The sequence below is a fragment of the Amphibalanus amphitrite genome, unplaced genomic scaffold (assembly GCF_019059575.1).
Source record: "Amphibalanus amphitrite isolate SeventyFive unplaced genomic scaffold, NRLGWU_Aamphi_draft 000027F_arrow, whole genome shotgun sequence".
NCBI lineage: Eukaryota > Metazoa > Arthropoda > Thecostraca > Balanomorpha > Balanidae > Amphibalanus > Amphibalanus amphitrite.
Genome location: NW_024881523.1, coordinates 1,210,487 through 1,226,324, shown reverse-complemented (window position 1 = coordinate 1,226,324; position 15,838 = coordinate 1,210,487). Strand labels below are relative to the sequence as shown.

The 15,838-nt window shown below is 52.1% G+C and overlaps 2 protein-coding genes across 8 annotated transcripts in view; both read right to left on the bottom strand.

Moving 5' to 3' along the window:
* Positions 1–557: 557 nt before the first annotated feature.
* On the bottom strand, positions 558–2,332 carry LOC122364613 (ectonucleotide pyrophosphatase/phosphodiesterase family member 5-like). Its single transcript, XM_043335192.1, has one exon. It carries the CDS (start codon positions 2,296–2,298, stop codon positions 946–948), a length of 1,353 nt encoding a protein of 450 aa, XP_043191127.1. The 5' UTR covers positions 2,299–2,332; the 3' UTR covers positions 558–945.
* A 1,349-nt stretch (positions 2,333–3,681) lies between these two features.
* The window catches only part of LOC122364520, a 14,703-nt gene continuing 2,546 nt past the window's right edge, over positions 3,682–15,838 (bottom strand). For 2 of the 7 annotated variants that reach the window (XM_043334988.1, XM_043334997.1), the window contains exons 2-13: positions 14,420–14,749; positions 13,862–13,984; positions 11,805–12,214; positions 11,129–11,349; positions 9,484–9,651; positions 8,906–9,043; positions 8,401–8,519; positions 7,880–8,004; positions 7,583–7,680; positions 6,964–7,188; positions 6,065–6,196; positions 3,682–5,227 (exon numbers count right to left, since the gene is read on the bottom strand). In XM_043334988.1, coding sequence (XP_043190923.1) covers positions 5,075–5,227; positions 6,065–6,196; positions 6,964–7,188; positions 7,583–7,680; positions 7,880–8,004; positions 8,401–8,519; positions 8,906–9,043; positions 9,484–9,651; positions 11,129–11,349; positions 11,805–12,214; positions 13,862–13,984; positions 14,420–14,718 — 2,211 coding nt within the window. In that variant the 5' untranslated portion in view covers positions 14,719–14,749 and the 3' untranslated portion in view covers positions 3,682–5,074. Of the gene's footprint in view, positions 5,228–6,064; positions 6,197–6,963; positions 7,189–7,582; positions 7,681–7,879; positions 8,005–8,400; positions 8,520–8,905; positions 9,044–9,429; positions 9,652–11,128; positions 11,350–11,804; positions 12,215–13,861; positions 13,985–14,419; positions 14,750–15,838 lie in introns of all 7 variants that reach the window. The other 5 variants (XM_043334971.1, XM_043334978.1, XM_043334962.1 and 2 more) reach the window with 4 other exon arrangements.

Sequence of the window (15,838 nt, the reverse complement as noted above, 5' to 3'; positions counted from 1 at the left end):
GTCACCTGGCGTAGCCTCGTGACCTGGCCTCAAATAACCTGGGTCTGAGATTTATAGGTACAACATAAACAAAAATCAGTAACATTGTTGTCAGATTATGACATGCTTTTTTAAACGCGTAAAATGAACAAACAGCCGCACAGTGCACTCCTAGATCTTTGAGAAGGAGGCGAGGGAGGAGCGAAACTACGCTGAACGGTGGTTAGACAACGAAAGTGTAAGCAGTCCGTCAACTCGTTCAAGGCCCGACAAGCACTGGGGTGTTATCACTTATCATGTTCGACACCCCCTATCCCTTAGAGCCCAGCCTGTCTACCCCGATGAGCTCGATGAGACCGGGATCCACAGGCAAAGAGGTATTTTCAACCCCGATCACCTCAAAAGTAAGGTAGGCTAGAAATAAGGAAGGCAGGTCACATGTAGGTAAGGACTAAGGAGTCTAACGTTAGTTCGTCGAAATGATTAATGAATAGCCATTCCCGTGCAGACCTACCCCGATAACTAAAATGATCAACTGAGCGGGCATATAAAGCGTGATATAAAAGACGCCAAACCACTACTTTACCGTCGTAACTGTATTGCCTTCAAAACAGAAGCACTGAATCATGCGTTACGGTTAAAATGATTGACGTGAAAAGCGCTCAACTTCTTGCGATGGACGTATTTCCCCAACCACTGAAAAATAACGCTGCACGCGACTGAAAGAGAGCTCATGTAAACAGGACCTAATTTCTACATGGGCATCGGACAAAATGGATTCTATTACACATCAGCTAATGAACGATTCCCAAAGCGTAGTAATGCCACAGAAATCTGGCATCCGGGCGCTATTTCCCCTCCCGTCCCTCTCGGGATTTGTCATGGCGCGCCCACCGCAGCGGGCTCCACCCTCGGCAGGTTGACAGGGTGGCGATGAGCAGCCGTCGGTCCAGCGGGCGGGTGACGTCACCAGTCGAGCAGGCCGTCGACGTTGCTCAGCTGACCGCTGTGAGGCTCTGGTATGACGTGGCTCAGAGCCGCCAGCAGCGGGTACACGTCCACGGCGTTGGCCTGCTGGACGGTGGCGCCGGCCCGGAAGGAGGGCCCGCGGCCGAGCAGGACGCCGCGCATGTCCGGGGCGGCGCCCGTCGTGTCGTCGTACCCGCCGGCCGCCTGCACGGCCAGCGGCCGCTCGTTCTCCAGGTAGTAGCCCGGCTCGGCGACCAGCAGCAGGTCCGGCTCGCGCTGCGGGTGCGCCAGCCGCAGCCGCGCCGGCAGCGAGCCGCGCAGGTGGGCGCGCACGCCCGGATGCTCGGCGGCGATCCGGGCGGCCTGCTGGGCGTGCTCTGTGGCCATGTAGCCGAGCACGGCGCCGCCGTCGCCGGCCAGTGTGACGGCGGCTTCTGCCGGCAGCAGCTCGTCCACCGGCACCGTCTGCAGCTGAGCCGTGTCGGTGAGGCCGCCGTCAGAAACCACCACCAGGTTCACACTGTCCCGCGCCTGCCGACCCGTCAGCTGCCGGTCCAGCTGCTGCAATCGACGGTCGATCGCTCGCAGCTCGTCAAACAGAGCCTCAGAGGTGGGGCCGTGCTCCTCAGCCGCCCGTCGCAGCGCGTCCGTGTGCACGATGCCGATGCCGTACGGGTTCTCCGGCTGTAGCAGACGGTCCAGTATCTCTGTCAGCGTGTCGGCCAGCTTCTCCGCCGGGAACGGAGGCAGGCAGAAGGTGGTTTCGAAGGCGTCCAGCGGCGTGCAGGCCGACTCCAGCCCGGCCACAGCCGTTCGCCGCCACTGTCTGACGGCTGAGTTCCAGAACGGCACGGCGCCGCCCCACCAGGCGGCGTCCTCGGCCGAGTGGCCGGCCGGACCGTCCAGTCGCAGCTCACCCAGCTCCCGGTCCAGCACGTGTGGCCCGAACACGCCGTTCTTTTCCGGAAACACACCGGTGAACAGGGAGGCGCGCGTGGCGACGCCGTCCGACGGGAACGTCGGGTTGAGCCACTCGGCGTGCGCCCCGTATCGCACGAGCTGGGTGAAGAAGGGCAGCTGTTCGGCCGGCAGGCGCGAGAGGTAGTCGTGCCGGAGACCTCCCAGTGAGACGACGAGCAGTTTGGGCGGCGGGTGGCCGATCTTGAACCACACGTACACGGCCATGGCCAGCAGCACCACCACCAGCACCACCAGCACTATACTGCTGGGCAGCCGCGACAGCCAGTCGCCGGCCGGCCGGCGGGGCTCCGGAGCCGCCGCCACCGGAGCCGCCGGAGCCGGCGACGGCTCCCTGTCGCCGCGCCGCTGCCGCACCTGCGCCATCCTCATCGACCGAGCTCCCGGCACGCAGTGGCAACGTCCTCGGGGCGGCAGCGTGCAGTTCTGCAATCGGCGGCGGCGGAACCAGTCGGACCGGCCCGGCGACCGCAGCCGGCGCCGCCTGTGAGTGACGGAGCGCGCCGGCGCGCCGCTCCAATCCGATCGCCCCGTGTCACACCAACTACCATCGCCCGGAACCGGCGGGGGACGGGGGGGGGGGGGGGGCGTGCAGCGCGCCGCCGGCCGGTGCAACTACACGCCGGCTCCGGTGTTTTCGCAGATACCTGACGGAAAGACAGCCCGGCAAAAACGTTGACCTTCCGCACTGCCGTTGACCCCTCGAGACCGGTGCACAGGATTACTACAAGATGATCATTTTCTAGTATTTTTGGAATGTTGGCAAGTCTAGGAGGTCCAACGGTGGTTATTGACGTAAACGGTCAGTTTTTCAAGATCATTATATAATGAGGTAATTGTTCTTCCGTATAGTTGGAATGTTGGCCTGTTTTGGCGTGTCAGCGATGGATTTTCTGCATGCCGTTGAGTTTCTCGACCCCGGGCGAATGTCGACGACATCGCATGTTTGTGGGCAGGGGGACACTACAACACGTTTGGAAGCGTTGACATTAACAGATGCTATCATACTCGAATCATGAATTAGTAATTCTTAATAAGACTCGGCTTCAGCGCTGGCTGAATGATCGAATAGCAGAATGATTTAGCGCTGGCTGAATGATTGAAGAGACGTATGACTTCACTTAGGTACTATAAATATCAGTATCATGTTTTCAACTACTAAATGATCAAGCGAATATCTATATCCGGATAATATCAAACGTGATTTATTGAACAGCTTTGTGCATCTACACCTTTTGAGACTCAATGAAAAAGATATGTAGGTACTAGGTACTCATAAGGCTATATAATAAAAACGACATCCACAGTAGGAACCGAAAATAATCGAATCTAAGTAGGACGTGCCAATGAAGAAGACGCAGTTCAGAATCGGGATAAAGACCTGAAGTGATGATCTGTGGAGTCAGGAGGTCTCGGAGGCAACTGCTCCCCCATCCCGTCCTCCCATCCCACAAATGGCCGACGACAGAAATTGATAAATTTTTGCAGGTTTCCTCGCAAACAAAAGGATTTTCTTAGAAAGCAGCACTGTGTCTTTTTGGACCCGGTGATCAAATTGATAAACGGCGAAAGCAAAACGGGAACAAATGCACCGGCTAGCCCACCTTGTTGGCCTTCTTGCCATGCAAACTCCATTTAGCGCGTCATTTTTTACACAAACTACCATTTCCATTTGCTAATTCATATTTTCTTCTTTTATCTGGACTTAAGGTTTCATGGACGTATGTAATGTAAATAATACGGTAAAACTTTGAGTCGTTTTATCTACTCATGTTTTATTTCACATCTTGGTTTCACAGACACTTAAAAAATCGCTCTTTCTATCCCGTTGGAGTATAAATCCCCTAACTACGCAAGAGTCACAAATCCAATGGTGTAACATTGTTAGTAGAGATGCATAATGCTGAAGTGAACTAGGGTTAGTCAATGAGAGCTCGTTGGAGCTAAAAGGCACACAATGCAGCGAGGCAACTGGTAGGTCGGCCATTGCATTCCTCACGGCGTCAGTCGCACTGTAAGTGGGATTGGACATTACTTTTAAGTAACAATGTCCGGGTTAGTCATGTCGTCAGTCACGCCGTGTCCGGGTCAGTCATGTCGTCAGTCATGCCGTGTCCGGGTCAGTCATGTCGTCAGTCACACCGTGTCCGCGCAAGTCATGTCGTCAGTCACGCCGTGTCCCGGTCAGTCATGTCGTCAGTCATGCCGTGTCCGGGTCAGTCACCGGGTCAGTCATGTCGTCAGTCACGCCGTGTCCGGGTCAGTCATGTCGTCAGTCACACCGTGTCCGCGCAAGTCATGTCGTCAGTCACGCCGTGTCCCGGTCAGTCATGTCGTCAGTCATGCCGTGTCCGGGTCAGTCACCGGGTCAGTCATGTCGTCAGTCACGCCGTGTCCGGGTCAGTCATGTCGTCAGTCACGCCGTGTCCGGGTCAGTCATGTCGTCAGTCACGCCGTGTCCGGGTCAGTCATGTCGTCAGTCACGCCGTGTCCGGGTCAGTCATGTCGTCAGTCACACCGTGTCTGGGTCAGTCTCCCCGTCAGTCACGCCGTATCCGGGTCAGTCATCCCGTCAGTCACACTATGCGGGCAGGCCGGCGCCCATTACCCTGCAGTCGGGAGAGAACGTACCCTGGCAGGTCTCCCAGTTAACCGAGCACAGACAAAACACTGAATGTGGGTGGTATGATCCGACCTACAGCCAGCTCTGCCGCAGGCCTGCGATATACACGAATGGGGGTGAAAGCACAAATGGAAAGCTCTCTCATCCTGGCCATTAACATACACTGGTGGAATAACGATAACCTATAGTCCGCGATCGCGAATTTGCCTACCTTAAGTTTTGTCCCCACTGGCCATTCCTAGTTAAAACAATTCACAAATGCACATTTACCAAAATACTGAACTGCTATGGCCAAAATCTCACCTAAAAAAATGCATTTCAAAACTCACTACAAAACGTTCTACATCATGGATAGAAAAAAAATGCCAACTTGACCTTATAGCTTCACCCAAGAGCGGGGCACGCCGCTCGCCCCGCCCAATCCCAGCACAGAATGGTGCACTGGGGCAGTCAATGGCAGTGGGGCGTCCGGCACGCAATGGCCGCTCGGTCTCACGCGCTGGCGATCTCGGGCGCCGCCGGGTCTCAGGCGCTGGCGGTCTTCTCTGTGGAGGAGGCCGCCTTGCCCGATGTGGCCGCCTTGCCCGGGGAGGCCGCCTTGCCGCCCTCTTGCTCCTCCTTTGCGGCCGCGTAGATCTGGTCCACGTCGCCCCAAATATGTTGTACGTCCGAGAACGCCTGCCGAACACAGAAGGAGCTCCGTTGGAAGTGGTGGCGTTACGGGCGACACACCCGATTTGAGACTACTGCAAACCGTATACCCACCGGGATACTGCATATTGCATACTGCATACATGCTGCATAACCGAGATAACCTAACCTTCCACCCATGGTATGGGTCAAGAAGGCATGTTACAATGCTGGAACGGAACTCGATGACTTCTTGAGCGAGTAAGAAGCAACTATTTTCATCATAACGGAATAACAGCTTAGCAAGCGCAGCGGCACAGCACGGCCGAAACACTTTCGAGTTTTGAAAGTCTATTCTTCGCAACCGTTCGTCTATTTTTGGTAGTTTAATCCTTTCTTCTCAGACATTCTCTATGGTATCTGAGCGACCGTTAAATTAAGTGTCACATCACAAGGCAGGGATGTCAAAACTGGTCCGATAAGAAAAAACTCCGCAGTGACCGGACGGATTATGCTCGAGCTTGGCCTGTCGGTGGGCACCCAACGGGTGATGCATTTTCATGTATCGCCCGGTCCATGTATTTCATAACTATTGCGGTTCGAGTGCTATTGCATGTACATTGTACACGTGCAAGGACCGTTCTTTCATGCAAGAAGGACTCGCCTGATTGCGCTCATATTGGTACTTTGTTCGAAACCCCGTTGAAAGCCTGACAAGTACAATCATTGTAGTGAACGGCAAATACCGGCAAATAAAGGTTTCACATTCATGTCCTCCACTAATTTTAAGCTCCGATGGTTTTAAGTGATTTGACATTTGAGTACTTTATATTTACCGCTAGCGCTAATCCCAAAAACCGCTGAATTAAGCAGTGAGCACTGTACCTTGGAGAGCCACTTCTCGTCGGCCAGGATGTCGTTGAGGATGAGGGTGGTGTCATCGTCGGCCGACTCCTTCTTCCGCAGGGTCACCTTCTCACAGCAGCGCAGGTACAGGTGGTAGGTGAGGTGCTGAACCTGGTGGAGCAGAGGGCGGCCGCACAGGTTAGAGTGGTGAGGTCGGACCGGCTACCGAGGTCAGACAAGTCACTCATGGGGTCACGAGGTCAGACGAGGCCGCTGGACTCAGACGAGGTCACTGAGGTCAGACGAGGTCACCAAGGTCACACAGGTCACCGAGGTCAGACAGGTCACTGAGTTCACAGGGACACCGAAAACGCAAGCTGACAAACCGTCTTTGATTGATAATAAAAAAAAAACGGAAATAATTATTGAGATTTGCAAACTTCTCACATAAATGCTGACTTCTACGAAACACTAGAGATACTATGCTAGGGCTCGTTTGCAATGAAAATGGTACGCTAGACACGATCCAACCTAACATCCCATGGACCGGCCGTTCTGCACGCGACAAGCACTCCTCTCCGCTCTCACCTTGTTGTAGAGGTCGGCCAGGCCGGCGCAGAAGCTGCACATGTTGTGCCGCCCTTCTGTGTGCTCTTACCTTGTTGTAGAGGTCTGCCAGGCCGGCGCAGAAGCTGCACATGTTGTGCCGCCCTTCTGTGTGCTCTCACCTTGTTGTAGAGGTCTGCCAGGCCGGCGCAGAAGCTGCACATGTTGTGCCGCCCTTCTGTGTGCTCTCACCTTGTTGTAGAGGTCTGCCAGGCCGGCGCAGAAGCTGCACATGTTGTGCCGCCCTTCTGTGTGCTCTCACCTTGTTGTAGAGGTCTGCCAGGCCGGCGCAGAAGCTGCACATGTTGTGCCGCCCGTCTGTGTGCTCTCACCTTGTTGTAGAGGTCTGCCAGGCCGGCGCAGAAGCTGCACATGTTGTGCTGCCGTTTGCCCGGGGTGGGTACGTTCTCCTGGATGAGCAGCGTGCTGGGGTCGTACGGCCGGCCGTAGATCTGCACCAGGCGCGCGTTGGCCGTCTGGTGGCAGACGGCACACTCGGAGGGCGGCACGTTACGCAGCAGCACCAGCTCCAGCACCGGCAGAGAGTCCAGCTCCTCCTGAAAAACGCACGGACAACGGTCAGTACTGACACGTCCAAAGGCGCAGACACACAGACGGCACTGACGACCGCCGCGATCACACGCTGCCCCCAAAAATCTTATATGATGAAAGGTGCAAAATGATTTCTCCTCGGCAGCAGTTTTGATTTATTACTTCGATGACTATGACTTGATGTCAACACCTGAAGATGTTCTCAAGACACGGATATAATATGTTTTAACGAAAATAGCTTACGGTTGAGCGGAAGATACCGATTACCGACATCAAGGAAACCACTGTCTCCGAATGTCATCATTGTCCAGAGCTTGAACAAGTGAACTGAGGAAATGCCGATATTGGAGAACGTAACATGGCGTGTCCTCGTAAGCCTACAAAATGTAGGCAACAAACCTGCGTCGATTCGTCCCATGATTTGAGCTCCATAATCTTGTTTTTCCTGGTAAGATTCGCCTCTTGTACAATGGCCACATTCTTCATAAAATACTCGTCTGCAATACAACATATAGGTGTTAACTGAAAGACAATAAAAGCTTCAAGAGGCGAGGCGAAAAAATCTTACACGCACATAGCCAGGTGGGATAGTCGATAGAGTCTTACATTGGCTACAGAGGTCTATGATTGGCAGTAACCATGAATGGCCCTTCCCAAAGAGGTATGCTGGGCGGGTCGTAGGTACCGTCTACATACCTCCCTCTTGGGTGATCTCCACCAAAAAATTCGGGTCCAAGGCCTGAGACACCAGCGTCTGGATGAAGATCTCAAAGTTGTCCAGGTATTTTGATGTTTCCTCTATTGAGAGCATCTTCGAGAGGCTGAAATCATACAGATTGGTGTTGGTTGTTGTCAGACATGCCGCCGCGAAAAACGTCCCCCTATAATGGGAGGCGGTACAAACAACGAAACACGCCACGAACTGTGTTCCTGGATGTCACCAACGGACACAACTTAATCTTAGGAGTGTGACAGAAATTAGGACAGGAATTATATTGATGTATGATGCGTGTTGACATCCGATGTCAACATGCACTATAAATCAATACAATTCCCACAGTCAATGTGGTTCATAAATTCAAACATCATTATAAAGGTAACCGCATCCCAGAGACAGAACAGACTCTAAACGGAGTTTGCTGCAACGACCATATCCTCCGCCCTAGCCCGACCACCCCACACACGAGGCACATCCAGCCTTCCGCCGGCCAACTCACTTGAACGTGCTGCTGTGGGGGTTGTCCAGGAGTTCGACGATGGTCTCTGTCCGCCCCATCTGGTGGTAACGGACGCTCACCGGACGAAACTTCTCCGTGTCTGCCGCCCAGCTCATGTACTGTAACACAGGGCGGTCGGAGGGTGATGTTACTGCGGGCCGTAAAGATGGCTGGGTAGAGGCGGTTTAAGTCGATAAGCGGGTAGCGCCACCTGGTCTATTACGTCCATTGCCGAGAGTCTGAGGTCCATCAGATGGCGAAGTAGCAGCAGACGTGATACCCAGCAGCTTTCAAACGCAGGCCAGTGTCATGGATACATCATTGCTAGCCGAGGGAAATGCGGAAGGCGCTCAATACGAATTGCCTTTGTAAGGCCTACGCATTTACGTCTTGTTCGTATATCTGGGACAGGACTCTGTACACCTAAGGTCAACTTCTTAAATTTCCGAGGCGATGTGCTTTATCAACCCTCCACAACACAAACTAGTTAAGGCAGCTTACTTACCGTTCCCATATTCTTGTAGAGGCGCTGACCCTTGCCCTTGATGGGCTCGTACTTTTGGATCAGGAACTTGCCGTCGATCCGCCAGATGGGCGGCGTTTCCAGGTTGATGTCTTCCACGCTGATCAGGAAGTCTCCAGTCTGACGGGGGAGCACCGGAGGATATCATCAGCCAACGCCTACACTGTGACCTACACAAGCGGATACCACAAAATGCGAGGAGCGAAAAACTTACTAACGCATAAAAACACCATAAGTGGAGGTAGCCAATATATGAGCAGTCACCCGACAATATGCAGTAAACCTAACAATGACAAGTCCATCGGAACGATATGAGGCGGAATTTGCGGAATAGTCCCAGCAGGTGGAGCCTGGAGGTGCCCACATAGGCCGACGAAGCGTCCGGCAGGGATGGATCCCAGACCCCAAGGGGAAGAGCGGGCAGTGAGAGGCTCTTCACTGTACTTCCACGTTCACAGTTAATTGTTTACACACCGTTCAGCCCACGGTCGCCACTGGCGCCGTACCTTGAGTCCGGCGCTGTTGCGGCCCTGCTCGCTCGATGTCCGCGGGGCATTCACCTTCGCGGCTATGTCCTCGGGTATCTTGTAGCTGGTGACGCCGCCGCCGCTGCTGCTGTTGCTGTTGCCGCTGCTGGCGCCGCCGCGACCCCGGCTGCCCGCCGGCCGGCCGCGCCGAGAGGCCCCTCCGGAGGTCTTGCGATCCGAGTCGTCATCGGAACTCCCCATCTGCCAACAGAGGACAACAGGCGCAACTCAGGATTCAGGACCAGCAGCTGGCATGTAAAGACTCGGCCGACGAACTACACGCTGAAATGTGTTACGCAAGAAAATATTAAACGCGGCTTCGATCCAAACGATAGTTGAACCAGTTTCGAGCATCAATTAATCCGTGAGAAATAAAGGGGAAATATTCACATTCTTGCCATAGTACCAAAGTTATGATACGAAAAACAATACTTCATAGTAGAACAAATATGGCGCTGATGTCAGTTAATGCCAGGTGTTCATTGGTAGACTAGTGGACAGCATGTTAGCTTACCAGCCAAGCGAACCTAGTTCAAAGCCGACTACGGCCACACAACATTTTTAGTGAGTCGAAACATTTATGGTGCGAATGTTGGGCGAGACCCGCCGTCCGGGCCTTCGACACACACCTGCCTAGTCATCAAGCACCACCTGAGTTCCGATCAAGTTCCGATTTACCAGCGGTGTTTTGTGCCATTTAGCAATTAACGATTGAATGATGCAACAGTTTAGTTGCAAAAGCTACTTCGGGCTACTCATCCTTGTTCCTTCGTTGTCCATAAAAATATGGCCAGTAAAAACAATCGACATATGGATGTTGTATTGTTATAACCTACTAATGGCTTTTCTGACAGTCTGGTATTAATGACCAGGTGACGAAAAATGTTCCGTCAACAGCGTCCGGGACGCACAGTACCCGACTTGACCAAGAACATAAAAAGTTCTCGACCGTAATAAAAGCGACAATCTTCCAAGATGTGAACAGCGAAAAATACATATGCAGAAAACGATTTAACAAACTCATTAAGAAATAAATGCACTTTAGTAGTTAGAATGGTATCTTTAACATAATGGGCTGATATAGGTGTGGTGATATATGCCGGCACAGCGCCAATAGGAGTGAATTTTAGAAGTGGATAGAATTTGCGGCAGCGCACGAACACACGCTTAAACCACGGCCAGAGAATCGGTACAATCGGACAAAGCCGGCCAGACGGAGAAATAAAAAGTCAAAGTTTAGCGTGTGTGTTTAAAGGTGCGTCCCACTCACTAATTTCGAGCACTTACAGCAGCTCCCACCACCCGCGAACAATGACATAAAATGCATTTAACTATAAACCTAAAAAATTAACGCAAAAAGCTCTAGCTCAAAGATGCACAACAGAATATTCACAAAATAGCATTCCATCTTCGTGGAACGCTAGCCTCTCTGCAGAGTGTCGAGATCAGATGGCAGTCGGCACGACGTCGTGTGGAGCATTGAGACGAGTTCAGTGTCTTTACCCGTCCGGCCCTCCTCCCTCACTGCCATGTTCCAGCCCTGGTAATCACAGCCCTTGCTAACTCACTCACTGCTCGACCATTCGACCACTCACCCACTCCCCGTCCTCCCGCCACTCACTCGCTCACTCACTCTCTCACTCACACGCCCTGATGTTTCCCGTTCCTCCTAACTCACTCGATTCCTGGGCGGTCTCCAGTCGTCCCCAGACTCGTCGTCAGCCGAGTCCTGTCGCTCAGAAACTCCGGTCGCTCGACCCCGAGCGTCCCCATCTTCCAGATCGCCATCCACCTTCTCTTCGTCCGAGTCGTTATCCAGCAGGTGCTTGAAGTCGACGGCGCGGGCCGACGACCGAGCGCTGCGTCGCCGCCCAGTGTCCGGCTCCTCCTTCTCAGATTCTGCAGAGAGTGTAAACAATGGGTGTCAGCTGGAGTTAGTTGCCAGCACGGTCGGTGGATCAGTACGGACACATTTATGACGTAAAAATGCATGCAGATTGAAGGCCACAAAGCAGACTGGCAAGCCTAGCATGTAATGTACTAGCTTAGCAGATATTTGAACGTATATGCATATATAGGCTTAATCCATTGTAAATGAAATTAACTTTTAGTTTGCATTGTGGGATCACGCTGCCATTAACATGGATCAGTGGGGCAGCAGTTTCTGCAGTTAGCTGCCAGCACCAAGAATACCAACAAGAAGACCAGGCAAGACTATTAAGTGATCCAATACGGTGGCATTAGTGAGGTCGACATGGCGCCAACACGACCCCGACACGGCACGTGTGCCGATGGAAGCCTGCGACAAACCGATACGTGCAGTGTGCAGTGTGTGCACCCCACACTGCACTGACCAGGCTCAGCGGAGGCGCGGCTTGTAGAGGCCGACTCGAGGCTGTTGTCCGAGTCGATCGCCGACCTTGAAGAGCTGACGGTTCTCGGCCGTCGGCCTGGCCGGCCCCTGCCGCGGCCGCGGGGTCGTTTCGCCGCCGGAGCGGTAGTGTCCGCCTCCTCTCTCTCCGCACTACGCCGCCGCCTGCCGCGACCTCCGGCCCGACCGCGACCGGACGACCGGGGCGGCTCGTCGCCACCGTCAGCGGCGCCGGACGTCACACTGTCAGTGGCGTCATCGGCACCGGCGGAGGCCGGGGCCGGACCGTCACTCGGCGAGGAGTTCTGCTTTCTCTCCTCTTCCAGGGAGCGCTGAACGAAATCCCGAAACACGTCCTCGTAGGTCAACTGCGACTGTGACGGCAACATATTGCTGTAACAAAGAAAAGTGAGGTTAGTCGTTCTGTTCAAGCATGTGCTTCAAATGCAAACAATTCAATGGTTTGGTCACTGTTCACTGTAAAAAAAAAGTTTAGAGAAACCTGCTTGTTGGTGCCTCAATTTGGATTTTTTGTAGTCTAGGTATATGGGGTAAGTGGTAACAGAGTCAATGTCACATAAATTCCTGGCGATACTGGTCCCAGGCCTGTAGATGGGAGTGGAAGAGTTCAGCACCACTATAGCCAGAGAAAGTTGTTGATTTGTTTATTTGTCATGATCACATCATGAGTCAGATCACTATGATTAAGTCAGATTCAGGGTCAGAAGTCAGAACAGGGCACTGCGGATTATGGGTGATGGTGAACAGAAGCTGAAGTGCCAGAAACATGTTTTTGACCAAGCCGAAATGCTTGGACATGTTACCTGATGCGGGACCTTCCTACTAGCAAGCATGTGTGCACGCAATATAGCTGCTCGGTGCTTGGGGAGTATTTTGTTACAAATGGTGAAAACCTTGAGACCCATAAGTCGATCATCCTGGTCAGAGGGAAGTCCAGGGGACAGACTCAGAGGGTCAGACTCAGCGAGGCTTGTCAGACACGCCACTGTGAGCAGCCGCGCGGAGGGTCTCATTGTGTTCAACTCGCCAAGACGCATCGAATGATATACATGATGACCTCGAGGTCACGTGACCTGAGGTCAACCTTTGACCTTGAACTTTCGAGGTCAACATATATATGATTCGATGCGGATTGACGAGAGGATCACGATGGTACCATGTAGTTCCTAGCTTGGCTACTTCGAAAAATATTCGAGAAAAAAACTCCACTTTGTAGGAGTTCCCTACAGCCGCGCACACCTGCTGCGCATGTGTCGGTGCGCCATTGCTTATGTATACTCGTATATCCGCGCACACACGCTGCGCATGTCTCACGTTACTAGATAGACCATCTAGCGCATGCGCGTAGTTTTAGTATACCGTCTAACGTCCGTGTGTGCTGTACATTTGTAAAATCTGAAATTTGTAAATACACACTCTTCAACTCACCGGCGCCAAGGCTTTGGAGGAAGACGGAAGACGAGGAAGCGAGGGCGACATGAAGAGCCCAGGTGGCTGACGAGTGCTCGGAAAGGAACACGTTTCCCGATCACCACGATCGGATGACTGTAAACTGGGACGACCGTCTCCCTCAGTTTACAACTTCTAGCGCCGCCATTTTGACTTTTTGACCCCTGTGACGTCATCTTTGACCTGACCTGAAATGACCTTGGTAACAATTGAAGACCTTGTCCGTGCGTATCCCATGCCGTTTACCGCTTGTCGCTATCTTGCTTCGTTCTCGAGATCTCAGGGTGGGGGCGGTCAACCGCCCCCTCCCCATCGTTTGTAAGTTGGCGCGGCCCCCGTCGGTGCGCGGGTTTATTATTTTTGACGCCCTTTCAAATGCCGCTTACCTCGTGTCGCTAGGTGGCCTACGAGCCGACTTGGACCGGGGAACGCGAAAACGCCCTCCTCCCCCCCCCCCCCCCCCCCCCCCCAGCACAGCATGGAAATCTCAGACCACCAGTACCGTGGGCAAGGGTTAAATTATTTTCCATGGACCCTGCGGATTGGCCGGACAGATTCTCCGTTTCTTACTTCCTTTCTCTCCTGTCCTCTGAAGACGAGTTTCTTCTAGCATCTTCATCTGATGACTTTATAGCGCCTTCAACAGCATCGTTTCTGTTTTTCAACAGACCACGGGCTGCCAGTGGGTGTTGCCTGTCGATGTAAAACATCGACTTTAACAATGGTTTAATAAAGATTCAGAAGTTCAACTAGTTCTTAATATACACTGGCGGACACCTACCCCTTAAAGCAATAATTTACATTGTAAAAAAAAAAATGGAGAAGCTTCATTGTGGGTATGCCAAACCGCGGCGTCCCAAGACCGCCTTACTGGCTTCACCAGCGTTCGTTGCATGGCTTATTTGGCAGGCAACTGTTATGTATGCTTTCAAAATCAAAACAAACAGAAACTTCATTGTTATTTAATAATAAAAAAAACATCCATTAACTTGAGTGAATTTCCAATATTTTCATTTCAACACTCATATTACTCCACTCAAACACACTTTAATTATTTCAGTGTGATTAATAACATCCTATGCTAGATTCAATTATGATGTTTTATGGAATCTTTACAATGCAACTCACACTTTGGAGACTCTGTTTGGTATGTTCTGACTGGGGATAGCACCCATCTTCAGCCGTCTGTTTTTGTTCATCTGTGGATCTTGGTCTGGATTTAGAAGTTCAAATTTAATGTCTCTGTCATAATCGTCAGGCCTAAAATGAAGTGAGCACACGCCAGAGTTCTTAACGTTAACTTGGCCACCTCTGTTGCACACAGCAAGCCACTGACCAGCCTGCTCTTCACTGGTTGCCGTGTGGATCCTGATACCTTGATGTCCAGCCTGAGACTTGCACCCAGGAACCAAACAATATCGCCCCATATCGCTCCCTAGACGTCTTTATCTTCATAAGCTGTTGTAAAGCAAAATTTATTTGTTAACTTAAAAAAAAGAATACCTAACAACGTGTTACACAAACACAAGAACAAGTCAACAGTTCCTATAAACATTTCAACAGAATATGTCCTTTTTTAGCCAAATGTGCAGCTTATGCACTTTTCTCAGTTATGTTTCCTACCGCTATACCCTCACTATCTTGTGCTAGAGTTATTTTGCTATTAAAAGGCACAGGTATTGGAAGTCAATCTACAAAATTACATGAAACGGCTAAAAAATAATCATCTAGAAAAGTTGATCTAGATTGTTAAATAATGAACTGAAAAAACTATTTTCTAGTATAGTTGTAAATGTTGTTGCTTAGCTGGGACATAACAAGTCTATTTAGGTAGGTATAAACCGTTTTTCTGACACCAGCTTTATTGTTTCAATGAAAGCTTTCAAGAGCACTTCGGCTCACTTCTTAAGCCAACTCACTTAAAAGAACTAAAAATCAGTAAAACAGAAAATCAAGAAGTCGTTCGATTCTCGGCCAAGTTCGAGGTAACGCGACTTTGATGTCGAATCGAACGACATCTCGACAATGCTTTGTTTCACTATCATTTAGTGCGTTTACGTGACTTCCACCCTCCGGAATAACACCGGGACGCTGGAGAAGAGTGACGACGCCAAGGCAACAATCCTGAACAACTTCTTTGGCTCCGTCTTCACTGTTCACGCAGGAGAAGCTTTCTGAAGTCAAAGTACCTGTCCTAAACGCTCGAGGGCCGACGCAGGAGCTCACTGACATCCCGTAACATCAGCAGCGGTACAAAGAAAGCTACTCACCCTGAACGTTGCTTGTGCACCGGGACCGGACAACTTACAACAGTGTTCTGCGGGAGACGAACGATGCTATTAGTATTCCACTCAGGCACGTACCCAGAATTTCGCCCAGGAGGGGGCCACCTGCCTCCGAAGGGGCCCTTAGGTCACCCGGGGCCCCCAGGCCGCCCAGGCGACCAGGGGCCCTCAGGCAACCAGGGGCCCCCATGCGACCAGGCCCCCGCTACCAGGGGCCCCTTGGCGACTAGGGGCCCAGGCGATCAGGGGCCCCATGCGACCA

What these genes read in the sequence shown, in the direction of transcription:
- LOC122364613 (XM_043335192.1), bottom strand. Translation starts at nt 2,298, where the DNA reads ATGAGGATGGCGCAGGTGCGGCAGCGGCGCGGCGACAGGGAGCCGTCG.